This window comes from Pezoporus occidentalis, unplaced genomic scaffold (assembly GCF_034315485.1).
Source record: "Pezoporus occidentalis ecotype Australia unplaced genomic scaffold, CSIRO_AGI_Poc_V1 ctg46, whole genome shotgun sequence".
In the NCBI taxonomy this organism is placed as follows: Eukaryota; Metazoa; Chordata; class Aves; order Psittaciformes; family Psittacidae; genus Pezoporus; species Pezoporus occidentalis.
Window position 1 is genome coordinate 7371284 of NW_026915791.1, and position 12633 is coordinate 7383916.

Sequence of the window (12633 nt, forward strand, 5' to 3'; positions counted from 1 at the left end):
TTATATCCAATCTAAACTTCCCGTTTAAGTTTTAACCCGTTACCCCTTGTCCTGTCACTGCAGTCCCTAATGAAGAGTCCCTCCCCAGCATCCCTATAGGCCCCCTTCAGATACTGGAAGGCTGCTATGAGGTCTCCACACAGCCTTCTCTTCTCCAGGCTGAACAGCCCCAACTTTCTCAGCCTGTCTTCATACAGGAGGTGCTCCAGTCCCCTGATCATCCTTATGGCCCTTCTCTGGACTTGTTCCAACAGTTCCATGTCCTTTTTATGTTGAGGACACCAGAACTGCACACAGTGCTGCAGGTGAGGTCTCACAAGAGCAGAGTAGAGGGGCAGGATCACCTCCTTCAACCTGCTGGTCATGCTCCTTTTTAACAAAACTAAGGAGGAAACCTTTATGAGGGCATGCAGTGACAGGACAAAGGGGAAGGATTTAAGCTGACAAAAAGGACGTTTGGATTAGCTATTAGGAATAAATTCTTCCCTGTGAGGGTGCTGAGGCGCTGGCACAGGGTGCCCAGAGAAGCTGTGGCTGCCCCATCCCTGGCAGTGTTCAAGGCCAGGTTGGACACAGGGGCTTGGAGCAACCTGCTCTAGTGGAAGGGGTCCCTGCCCGTGGCAGGGGTTGGAACTGGATGAGCTTTAAGGTCCCTTCCAACCCAAACCATGCTGTGATTCTATAATTTTAACACATTAAATTTGCGGTTTAGACTTACTGTATCACTAGATCATTTTAGCTAGAGGCCAGAACTGAAAACGCAATAACCTAACAACTGGCCTTGGAGACCAATACTGCTGCAGCCGGAGGAGTAAGTCCCATGGAACAACCAGGATCACAAAGGATTTTGTGCCCTTGGAAATGCTGCATTTAACTAATGGCTTGGCTTTAGCCTGCTTCTCATTGCATAAACTCGATTGGCATTTTTCAGCTCTTTAGGCCTTGTTTTCCATTAACTGGTAATGAAGGGCTGAGGAGAAGTACTAACCCAGCCGCTGCCGCCAGTGTGTTTGTATTTCAGCTACGCTTCAAGAACGGCTCGATCCCGTGGGGCCAGTGCTGCCAGGACACGGCAGCTCCGGCCTCGGAGGGCCGAGTCCCGGGCAAGAGGAGGCCGCCGGCACGGTCGGGCCCCGTTCGCACGGGCTCCACACGGGCCGCGCCGTTGCTGCCCGTTAGCGCGGCCGCTGCCCCGAGCGCAGGCCATGAGGGACCTCGTGCCGCGGAGCAACGCGGGGGCTACGGCGAGGAGCGGCCCCGGGACCCCTTTGAGCCGGCGCCTGGAGCGCCCTGGGGGCTGCACCGGTGCGGTACCGAGCTCGGACCGGCTCCCGCTGGCCCCGTTTCCCTTCCGGGGGCGGCGCCGCAGGCGGAGGCCCCCAGCCGGGCTGCAGGGGAAGCGCCCGCCCCTGCCGCCCCCGGCGCGGTAAGATGGCGGCTGCGGCTCAGGCGCTGAGCGGCTCCGGGCTGCTGCTGGCCGCCGCTGCCCTCGCCCTCCTGGCCGTGGCCATCGGCACCGACTCCTGGTACGAGACGGACGCGCGGCGGCACCGTGAGCGCTGCCGCGGCTTCGGCCACAAGCGCAGCGACCCGCCCGGCTCCATGTCGGCGCCCAGCTCGCACCTGCCGCTCCGCGCCCGGCCCCCGCGGGCCCTGCTGCCCGGCCGGCCCCCGGCCCCTGCCCCGGCAGCCGCCGCCGCCGCCGCTCTGGACTCGCACTGCGGCCGCCGCTTCAACTCCACCGTGTCGGGGCTCTGGAGGCGCTGCCATCGCGCGGGCTACGAGCCGGACAGCGAGGAGCTCATCCGGAAAGGTGACGGGGAGCGGGGGCGAGGGCGGCTCCGGCCCTGCCGCTGTCCGTGGTGCTGAGGCCGCCGCCGGAGCCCGGGTCTGCGGGTGCGGCCGCTCTGCCCCGGCTGCGGTTGCTCGGGACGGCGCGGGTGCAGCCCCGGGTGTCTCCGGCTGGGCTTGTCGTGAGGGAAGGCGGCGAGCGTGGCCCCGGCCCCATCCCGGGTCTCGTACGCGTCCCTTTCTGCTTTAAATGCTGCAGTGCTGGGTGGGACCGTGTCCTCAGAGAGCCCTTTCTGTGGGCCAGGGCAGGGCTTGGCACTTGAGTGAGGGCTCGGTGGGCACCTTCCTACCCCTGACACCTTCGTGTTACTGAGCACTGAGAGTTTTGTGTATAAACAAGTATTGTTTATGGCTCCGTGATGCCTGCAGCTGGGGGAAAGGGACCTGTTGTTCCTTTCTAGCATGGGGGAGTGCTCCTTGCTGCAGTGGATTGCCAGGCCTTCACTGTGACAGATGTCCCTCAGGGCTTCTGGGGTGACAGGACAGAAAGCTGTAGATCTTCTGTTGTGGCACATGGTTCAAAGCCAAGCAGTTCAGGAAATATTACTAAAATTGCTAGGCTGGATGGTATAAATGATGTAGTGGCCTGACCCATTAAGGCAAAACAAGCAGTGTCTAAAACTAGCTTAGGATAAGATCTGTCATGTATGGTTAATGATAAGTAACAGGACTTATTGTTCCAGCAGGTACATATTAGGACAGGGAGAGTAGGAGTTGGGAGAAGTGCTTCCACTGAGGCACAAAATGGAAATGCTATCTTAAGAAAGTGGGAGCAGTTCTTCGGTGTGGCTTCCAACTGTGACGCCAGTCCTGCACAGCAGAGGATGGATAGACTGGCACTGTGAAGCTCAGCTCATCTTTGTCCGTTCTTTCCAGCACGCAGCAGTGACTCTTGTAGCAACTCTAGTGCTGTGTGATTAGCTTCTTTCTCTATTTAATCTCTTAGGATCCATTTTATGTGCTTTCATTTCTGTGTTGGTCTCATTTCACTAAACGGCAGCTCATTAATTTCTTTCTATTAATTGTGCCTGTCATGTAAAATATTTATCTTTTTTTTTTTTTTGCTTCACATCAAGCTAAATGCCTTCAGCTCCCATTTAGATTAGCAAAGACAGGGGAAAGGAAGAATACTAGTTTGGTCCTCAGTACTTATGTTTTTAAGGTATTTTCCCATTTAAGGTAATGGTTAGACAGAGACACTAGAGCCTGCATTGTGCATGCACAAGGACATTACAGGGTGGTGAATGATCTTCCTCAGGGTCTGATGTGTAAAACTCCATGGGTTCTAAATCTAAAAGGTTCTCCTACTTTCTTTCTCATTACAGCTGTCCTGATAAAAGACCTTGCCTTTCCCTACAAGCCTTGCTTCCCTCATTTTCTTTGCCTATTGGGTCTGCAGTTGTTACTGTAAAGATTTATGTGTCATCTTATAGAGGGAAATTATTAATAATAGTTCTTGTGGAGTCAGATCTTTAAATAGATACGACTCTCTTCTTATCCCTTCCCCTGACCTGCTTTACTAGCAGCCTTGCCTTGCTCCTGCTGCGTGTCTCTTTTCTCTGACAGCTGTGATTAAGCAGCCTTTTCCCTCTGACACTCAGGTGCGGCTCTGCCTGAGTTGTTCTCTCAGGCGCAATACTAGGGCTGGGGCTTCCAAAAGGAAAAAAAATGGGTGTTTTTTCCCCTGTGTGAGCTGAAGATCACTATGTGCACCTCTGAAAGGCTTACTTTCTCCTCCATTTGCGCTAAGTTTTCAGCCAGCATTTTGGTGATGTGTGAAGCCTTCTTATATTCCTAATATTCCTTAAACTGCAGATTTTCATAGGGTTTTAGTGACAGAGGAGTAAATCTTCTGGTGACAGGCCTGTGGTAATTTTGGCTTGGGTTTATATTTATATTCTCCTTTTTTTTTTCTAGTACCTCTGGAATAAGGCTTCTTTCCTTTCTGGGTCTCTCATGAATTCTGAATACATGACTAATAAATACCCTTATCCATTTAGATAATGCCATGGATTTCTGTCCTATGCTGCTGTTAATACAAAGCAGCTCTGCCTAAACTTTTATACCTGAGCCTTTTAGCTGATGACACATATACATGCATACATTTCTGTGGTTTTTAAATGTAAAATATTTTCACTTCATCTATTTAAAAGAAAAAAGCAGGAGTCAAAAAATGTGGTGCAAAACTGGGAGGTGGGAAATGGTGAAATGTAAGAGGCAACGATGTGTGGGATTTTTCTTAAAATGCAAAATCACTATTTTGGAGCTGTGAAAAAAATAGAGAGTTTCATTTTAAAAATACAATTAAGAAAGCAAAAGAAGAGAAAATGTACAAACCAAATGGGGGAAATGGAAATTAGCAAGCAGCAAAAGATAGCAGCCAAAGAACTGAAACACTGCTGGGGAAACTTAAGAGGATCTGTGTGTGTGAAGGGAGGGACTGTGAGTGTAAGAACTTGAGCAGTATGCATCATCTTATAGAGCCTGTGCTATGTGGGTTACACACTGGATAACTGATGAGGCAACAAAAACCTTTTGCATGGAGAATTCTTAAGCATCGAGGTCGTGCAGGAATTTGTTCTGTGCTGTTTAGTGATCTTCTCTATTAATATGAAGAAAGTGTTGCTTACAAAATGGTGACAGTAGAAAATGATTCATGGGGAAAGATCTATTCTAGTAGGCTGGTTTGGATCGCTTGGTGGGCTTGGTGCTTTGGATAGCTTGAACTGTATGCATTTTAACACCAGCAAATGGAAGGAATTAACAAAGTAAATGTTCAACGCTGTTATTAAGCTGGGGCTTTCACTGCTTTTCAAGCTTGCTCTGAAAACACTGCGGTGAGAATGGTACGTCTCACATTTACTGAGCAGAAGTGACTGCTTAGTACCATGATGTAGCTGAGGAAGTGAGAACCACTGGATGCTTAAGCAGAGGAACACATTGGTTTGTGGCAGTAGTGAGGCCTTTGGGAGAAAACTGCTCAGTCCTGGTGCCTGTCCTTCCCATCCTTTCCAACTGGTGGTCAATTGGAAGAGTTACAGGAGTGACTGTTAGATCTGTAGAGCATGTATTGTAGTGGCATATTTAATAAACTCAATCTGTTAGGTAATGGCCATTAGTAAGTGTGATCTGTAAGTAAATATGATCTGTAAGAGTTATCATGGTGTTTTAAAGGAAGGTTGATTCAGTAGCCATTGGGTGACGATGTGGACAGAGTGGTCCCATAGCTGGGATGCTCTCCACAGTCCTGGGCAGAAATGGTAGGAGTAGGCCAGGGAGCTTCAGTGGCCACTTGGTCCTGGGGCATGAGGGGAGGGAGGGCCAGACCTCATGGCAGCTCAGTGTTAACTGCACGTGGCTGCTCCCTGGCCTTGAGAGCCAGACTGCTCTAAGATAGGACTGGGCCAGGTAGAAGAATTGAAAATGAGAACCCCTCCATTTCCTCCTCATGACACTGGCACATAGGAAGTGTAGAGAAGAGAACCTGCATGTTTCAAAGTCGGAGAGAGACAAAAGCTAAACTGAAAGTTAGGGAGTGCTGAAGCCAGGATTACAAATGGAATATGATCTGGGTCTCCAGGTGTCTGGCAGCTCAGGGACAATGGGCCTGTGTTCTGCCTGCATCTAGCCAGCATCCTCTGATCTTTCCCAGCCTTTGTGTTCAGTCAGAAGGCAGCACTTGTCCAGATGTAGTGTCCCAAGAGTTGTAAGGGGGTACAGAAGGGGAACATCTCTGCCTTGCAGTCCTGAGGGGGGAGAAAAGCCCACATTGAGTACAGAGTGTGAGAAAACAATGATGGCTGTGGGAGGGCACAGGGATGTGGCTCAGCCGTGACAGTGTCAATGTGACACTGACGGGTGCAGTTCATCGCTGCTTATGTTTATTTTTTAATCAAGAAGATTGCACACGCAGTACATCTGCATAGTGTTCCTCTAATGCCGTAAGAAATGCCAGGATCAGGCTGCCTGGATAACCTTTTCTTTGTACATGTGCTTAATGGATGTTAATGACTTGAGCACCTGCCCCCTTCTGTTCTGTATTCTGATCGTACTGGTGTGCCAAAAAAGACAATGCTCCGTTACTTGTTGTTCACCACAGGACTCCATTCTATCCGAGCCCTTGCCTGAAGGCCATGTTTTTAATTTTGGCAGGCTTTCTTACGGTGCTTCTCGTGTGTGTCCTAAACAAAGCAAAATGACTTTGATAATGGGGTTCTGAAGTGGAGGGCAGGATGCTGTCCCCATTTTATAGGCTGTGATTTAAGGTATGCAAGGGCTTAGGGCAAAGGACATACAGGAGCACCTTTATCTTTGACTATCATTTTGAGACTGGGGGGTTGGGTTTGGTTTTTTCTCCTTTTTTCTTGAGTACTTGGAGAACAAGGTGTTGTATCACTCTAAGTGCAGCCCCTGGAGAGCCTGACTATATTTGTGTGCAGGATTAGAGATTCACTGAGAATATTGGAGAAAAGAACTGCAGGTGCAAAATCTGGCCGTGGATGCCTGGCTGCATGCTATGATTTTCTGGTAGGAAAGTGGATAGGGATTGAGCTGAGCCATCACCTTCACTTTTCCCCCCATCCCTGCCTACCTATTTCAGGTAATTAGCACTTGGAATTCCGGGCAAGAAAGGATTAGGAGTGCAGTTTTTAAACCAGAGGCAGAATGAATTGACATTTGAAAACTTCAAAATAACCAGATTTGCATAAGAAGGTGGAGAAGCTTTCCTTTTAGTCTACAGGTAAACTCTGGTAATAACACAGAGCAAAGATTTTTGTCAGTGCTGTTTTAACTGTGGAGTCCATTGCTTTGATCATAAGGGATGTACTTCTCTAGTCTTTGATTTTTACTTTAATGAGCTGTAAAAGTAATAATCCTTGCTCTTATATAAATTACTTCTTCATATGTAGTGTTTTATAATCAGACTATGTGTGTGGATCTTCCTTTTCATGAATCCAGTGCACTGTAATCCAAGACCTCATGTCACTAGTTTGTACCATATACGTTTCTCAACAACACATGTAAATCATGTCAACATTGAAACTGAAGTCGGTCAACACTTACAGGTGAGATGTAAATAGATACTGTGATGTGCTGTACATGGCCTAAGTTCTTCATGCAGATGTGTACAGAGCTTTTGCATGTGAACTGGCATTCTCTGTGGTCTTCCTGGTCCATTTGCTCAGGCAGGACTACAGACTTGCTGTGAAACCACAAAGAGGAGCATTGCTCCAGGGCATGAGGGTGAAGGGCAGCAACTCTGTGTGTCACCAGGTCAGTACAATCCCAGTGAAGAGACTAAATAACAATTCCCACTGGTGTGGGAGCAGCACAGAGCTCGTTTTCTCTCCTGTGGTTTCTAGTGTCTTTTGTAAAGCTTATCATTGAGGCTGCAGCTCCCTGTCAGTGGTTGCTCAGCAGCTTCCTTAGCTCACAGGCCAACTGACTGTGAGTGGTTCTTCTGCCCCAGCATTCAAATAGTGGTAATGATCCTACAGCCATTGTTTAAGGGGAACTTTCTGTACTATTTAGCTCTTTCTTTCACCTTTTTTGCTGTTCTCTGCCATCCCACCACCCATGTTTATTCTTCCCCTGGTCCTGGCTTTATTTTGAACAGGGAGGGAAAGGTGCCTCCTCTCTTTCCACCCCCTGGTATCTGCTCTGTTATCAGTTATTTTTTAAACTAAAAATCCCTTTCAAGAAGAGCATGGATGTAAGTTCACCTTTCCATCTGGGTACACTTCTCTTTAAGCTGTGGAAATGGAAGTGCAAACAAGCTTACTTGGGTACTACTGTTCATCAAAAGTAAAGCAAACAGCCACTGACTACTGGAGCGAATTCAGACTTTTCTCCCATAAAGCTCACCTCCTAGCATCTACTCAAAAATTTCAAAGTTATTCAACTCTGTCTTCTTACAGACAGAGCAGTGCTGTTTGTTAGTACTCAGCCACGTTCTTGTCTCCTCAGCCATCCCAAAGACATTGTACCAGTTACTTTAGGAAGCTTCTGGAGCTGTTTTTAGTGACTGTTACTGTTTACCCTTAACTGTTCCTTCCTGGAGCCTGCCTGGGTCAGCACCTTGCTCCCTCTTTTCAGCAAGGCTTCATCCCCTTCTAATCCCCAAGGCTTTTGATGTAAATAGCTCTCTTTTTTGACTTACATTTGCTCTGCTACTGAGCTAAGGCTGTGTGAGCGGTGCTGGGCAGCCAGCGCGGCAGCAAGTGCAAGGCACGGGGGTTTCATGCTGTTTCACACCCATGTCTCTCTTACAGGAGTTATTCAGCGCTGCACTGCTGTGAAGTACCACTACACCTCCAGCTCTCTGCCTCGCAATTTACCCATCAACATCACTAACACCATCCGGCAGGATGAGTGGCACGCACTCCGTAAGTAACCTACAGGAGTGTTTGGCTTACTTAATGCCGTAATGCAGTGCCAAGTGTGGGCTCTCACTCAGCCATCACTGGGCGCTAAGCATAAATACCTATTTGTTAGTGAGGAAGGGCAAGCAGCTGACAGTGTAGTTTGGGGCATGAGATCTGGAGGGGCTTAAGTGGTGAATTCAGGAATACAGGCATGTATTTAGTGTGTTGCACAATGTAATCATCTGGGAACAGGCAATTCCTAGCCAGCTTACAGCAAAGGTAATCACCAAACCGTCTGTATGTATCGGGTTTTTCTGTGTGCACACTAGTGACCTGGTGCAGTTCCCTGGCAACAAGCTCTTGCAGCCAACATTTCAGTTTGTCTTTGCAACCTCCTGTTACCAGCTCCTGGCCCACAAACTGCCTCATCCCCAAGTCCTTCCCACACAGATGACTGACCTGTAGCCTGTCACTGAGAATGATTTAATCGTTTTTTTCTGCTCCTGTTTCTCTCTCTGTTTGTTTTCTGGTCTGTTGCCTCCCATAATTCTGCCTAGACCCTGCCATGTGAGCCTCAGTGCTGAGGAAATCCAGCTGGAGGCTGAACTAGGAGACAAGAACAGCACTTTTATTATGGATGACAAACTGCTGTTCGTATCAGTGGTGCCCAAGGTTTATTTTAGCGCTTGTTACTGGAGTTGTTCCCATCATATTGTATTGATCTCCTGTCTGCTGCTGTCCTCCCACTAGTCCTCTTTTCTGTTCAAAGTATCTGACTTCCATGCACTTTCCTTTAGTTCTCTTCAGCATCCCCTCACTTCTTTTCTATTTTCTGCTGACACTCAGTCAACAAACTCCATCCCAAAGCAACACACCACATGAAAAGCCAAAGCCCCCGCAGTACTAACAAACAAACAGTTACAAATTGTTGCCGAATGCATGATGTTCCCCTTCTGTCCCATCTCGGCGAGTATGTAAGCCAGTATTCCTCTTGATCAGGACAGGAATGCCCTCTAGCTGTAAAGTGCCCAGGAGAAGGGAGTCAGGTTGGGTGGATTCCATGAGTTTCAATGTAAGGGGCACACTATCTATCTCAAAGAAGCTACAGGAGAAGAAGTCCATAAGTGAAGTAAAAATGTTAGAAGCAAACCTAAATCTCTCCCTTGGCTGTCTTGTCTGGCTGCTACTATCTTCATGTCTTCTTTCTTGCTTTTCTTTCCTCAGATCTGCGGAGGATGACAGCGGGCTTCATTGGCATGGCAGTGTCCATCATCCTGTTTGGGTGGATCATTGGTGTGCTGGGCTGCTGCAAACAGCAGGAGCTCATGCAGTATGTGGCTGGGCTGCTCTTCCTAATGGGAGGTGAGAGCCTTTCGCTTCTACTCCTGAAGTCCCCACAGTCAGTATTGTTGGCTGGGGAGGTGCTCTTAGAAGTAAAGTCAGCCCACAGCAAACACAAGAAGCAGTTCTATAGTGCAGCACCCCATCAGCACAGTGCAGTTACCACTGGCCAGGACCCGTGCTTGCAAGGATATTTGCATGCCTCTGAGTAAACCCCCACTGTATGCATACATGCCTTCTGCTCTGGAGAGGTGATGTGTGGCCACAGGGACACAATGAGCATAGTCCTCTTGCTTGATCTGTGCTGAGTGTGTGGAGCCTGCGGCTCCTGTCAAACAGCTCAGTTTTCCTTCGGGAATCTTAACAAACAAACAAAACAATCAATGTAGAGTGCCTTTGCGCTGCTCAGAGATGCTTGCAGTAACAGTGAAGTCCAAACCCAGCCAAGCCTGGAGAACACTGACCCAGGGTTAAGGACATGAGCTCAGTGCTTGCCAAGGGTGCTGGGGAGCTGCACAGAAAACCACCCTGCTGACACAGCGTGATGCTAGAAAGGCTGGAAGCTAGGCTTGTGCTGTCCTTGCTCATCTTATGTGCTGCTTAACTGCAGGTTCCTTTGGGAACATTTTCATTTCTCTATAGCAGAACAGTGAGAGAGGAAAGTAGCGTAAGTGGAACAAATAGACTGGGGCCCCATCGAGTGCTCTGCACTTATGGTGATGGGCACCATACGCATACGTACTGCTATCAGCAGTAAGAGCTATTATTAATATTTAGACAGAGATCCAGAGCTGGAGGGAATAAAATGATCACCTCAGCCTTGAGCCTGGTGTATATTAGAGGTACTGGAGAGCCTTGTGTTATATTTCTTTAGCTTTTTTTGCTCCTTTATGCTCAGCATTCTTAAGGAATATGTAGCAGGTGACAAAAGCCTGTGCACTGTCTTTGGAGCAAGCCTGGATGTTCCAAGTAGAAACCAAGCACAGCTGCACTTTGCAGCCCTGGGCTTCAGCTATTCATCTTCCATAGGAGAGACTGCCCAAGTCCTGTCTGAAACCTGATGACATTAATCATTGGACATAAAGTCTCAGGAGACTCAAAACATGATGAACAACACATGACTTGAGTTTGAAAAAGCAACAGAGGGAGCTAAGGCAATACTGGTTATGTGTGAAGTACAGGCCTACATATTTTGCATCCAGCACCGCCACCCCACCTTGTAAGAAGAGTGACTGGTAGGACTACCAAAAAAAAAACCTGGGTAATTCTTGATTTTGAAAACTCATGACTTTGAAAACACCTAGGGGGAAAAAACCCAGTATTATTAACCTGTCTGAGGGCAGCGTAGAACCCTCTTGCTTTTCTCCTGCAGGTACATGCTGTATCATCTCACTCTGCACATGCGTAGCTGGGATCAATTTTGAGTTATCTCGCTATCCTCGTTACGTCTATGGGCTGCCAGAGGACATCAGTCATGGCTATGGCTGGTCCATGTTCTGTGCCTGGGGGGGCCTGGGCCTCACCCTGCTGGCTGGGTTCCTCTGCACATTGGCCCCATCCCTCAACACTTCGCGGGCGTCCGTACAAAAACCCAGACAAGAAAATGGGGCTGTGTGACCTCGGCAGGAGCGAGGAGAGACTCTGGGAAGCGCAGCCTGGGCAGAGCTGTGGGTTAACACCAGGAAGAGGTAGAATGTCAGCGTGTGGAGAGCAGTGCCATAGCTGTGGAAACACCAGCCTGTGGGATGCTGCTACAGCCTCCAGGCGCGGAGACAGACATTGCAAGTAACTCCAGGTTTGAATTATTGGTGATTTGCTCATTGATGGTTTAAGGGGGACAGTTCTTTTGATTTTTCTTCTGTTTACAAGGGATTAAGTCCAAGGCTGTGTCTTTTTTTGTGCTGTTTTTTGAACTGTACCTCCATGCTCCTGTTATTGTCCAGTTGTAAGGGATGTTTACGCACCAACTCTATTGCTGCAGGTCTGTGTAATTCAGACCCAAATTAGGGCAAGGAGCTATGTGACGTTGGCTTGAACACTTTTGCAACAGGCGTGTCTAGTGTTGGCTCAGGCCATCATTTTCCAAAACAACCTTGATCTAAGCCGAGGTTTAGGCCAAAGAATTAGCCCATTCTTAGTATTAATTAATTTATATCAGAAATCTGTTCTATTCCATGCTGTGGTATCAGCTATTTACTCACTACTAAGGCCGTTTCCAAAAGGAGCCAGCTGTAACTGAGCAGCAAAAGAACTCTACTGGCTTTAGGAAAGGAGGGGAAAGTTATCCTCAGCTTCTTACACAGGTAAGGTTACTCACTTGGCTAACTACCATACCCTCATTTTAACAGGGAGATGTATGCAACGTGCAGCTTAAATTATTCCACTAGAGGAGAGGGTGTACTTCAGAAAGTATGTCATAGTTTGAGCTGCTGGGATTAAACTTCAGCCCCAACTAATTTGTGGGTGCAACTCCTGATCTGTGAAAGATGAGTAATTCCCCCTGAGCTCAAACAGCAGTACTGCTAAAGCAGCAGATATACACAACCCCCTCTCTCATATTAACATCCAAAGGAACCACAGTGTATTTTCCTCAGGAATGTGTGGCTTCTGCTTACTTCACCACTTGCCCTTTCTAATGTCAGATGCCCTCTGAGCACAGCGCATCCAGAACATGCACATGCTGCAGGAACAAGCTCCCTCTCCAAAACGAGCAGTGAAGAATCAGTGCAAGTACTAGGGCTAACTCAGGAACATCAGCCAAAGTACTCTGGGGTGCATTTGTCATTCATTCATCTATTCTTTCTTCCCTCACATCCCCGTCCCTCTCCCAAGTGTCCAAAAACTGCACAGGTAAAGATGAGATGGCCAGCATTTGGAGATGTTTACATTGTATTTAAAATACAATACAGTGGCATGTAAGATACTTAATGCTAAAGTCAGTGTATTTATGAAAAGTGTAATTTTTAAATGGAAGTTGTAATTCGCAACTGGTATTAAAAGTACTGAAAGACTTGTTCAGTGGATGAAACCTTCAGTTCTTTCTGACTAATTACCAACTGATTCACCAGAGATCTCA

The 12633-nt window shown here is 47.9% G+C and overlaps 1 protein-coding gene across 1 annotated transcript; it reads left to right on the forward strand.

The window, feature by feature from the left end:
- Nucleotides 1-1248: 1248 nt before the first annotated feature.
- Nucleotides 1249-12575, forward strand: LOC134172622 (transmembrane protein 178B-like). Its single transcript, XM_062635901.1, has 4 exons — nt 1249-1813; nt 8124-8237; nt 9441-9578; nt 10930-12575. The coding sequence occupies exons 1-4, from the start codon at nt 1432-1434 to the stop codon at nt 11172-11174; spliced, it is 879 nt and encodes a 292-aa protein (XP_062491885.1). The 5' UTR covers nt 1249-1431; the 3' UTR covers nt 11175-12575.
- Nucleotides 12576-12633: the final 58 nt, after the last annotated feature.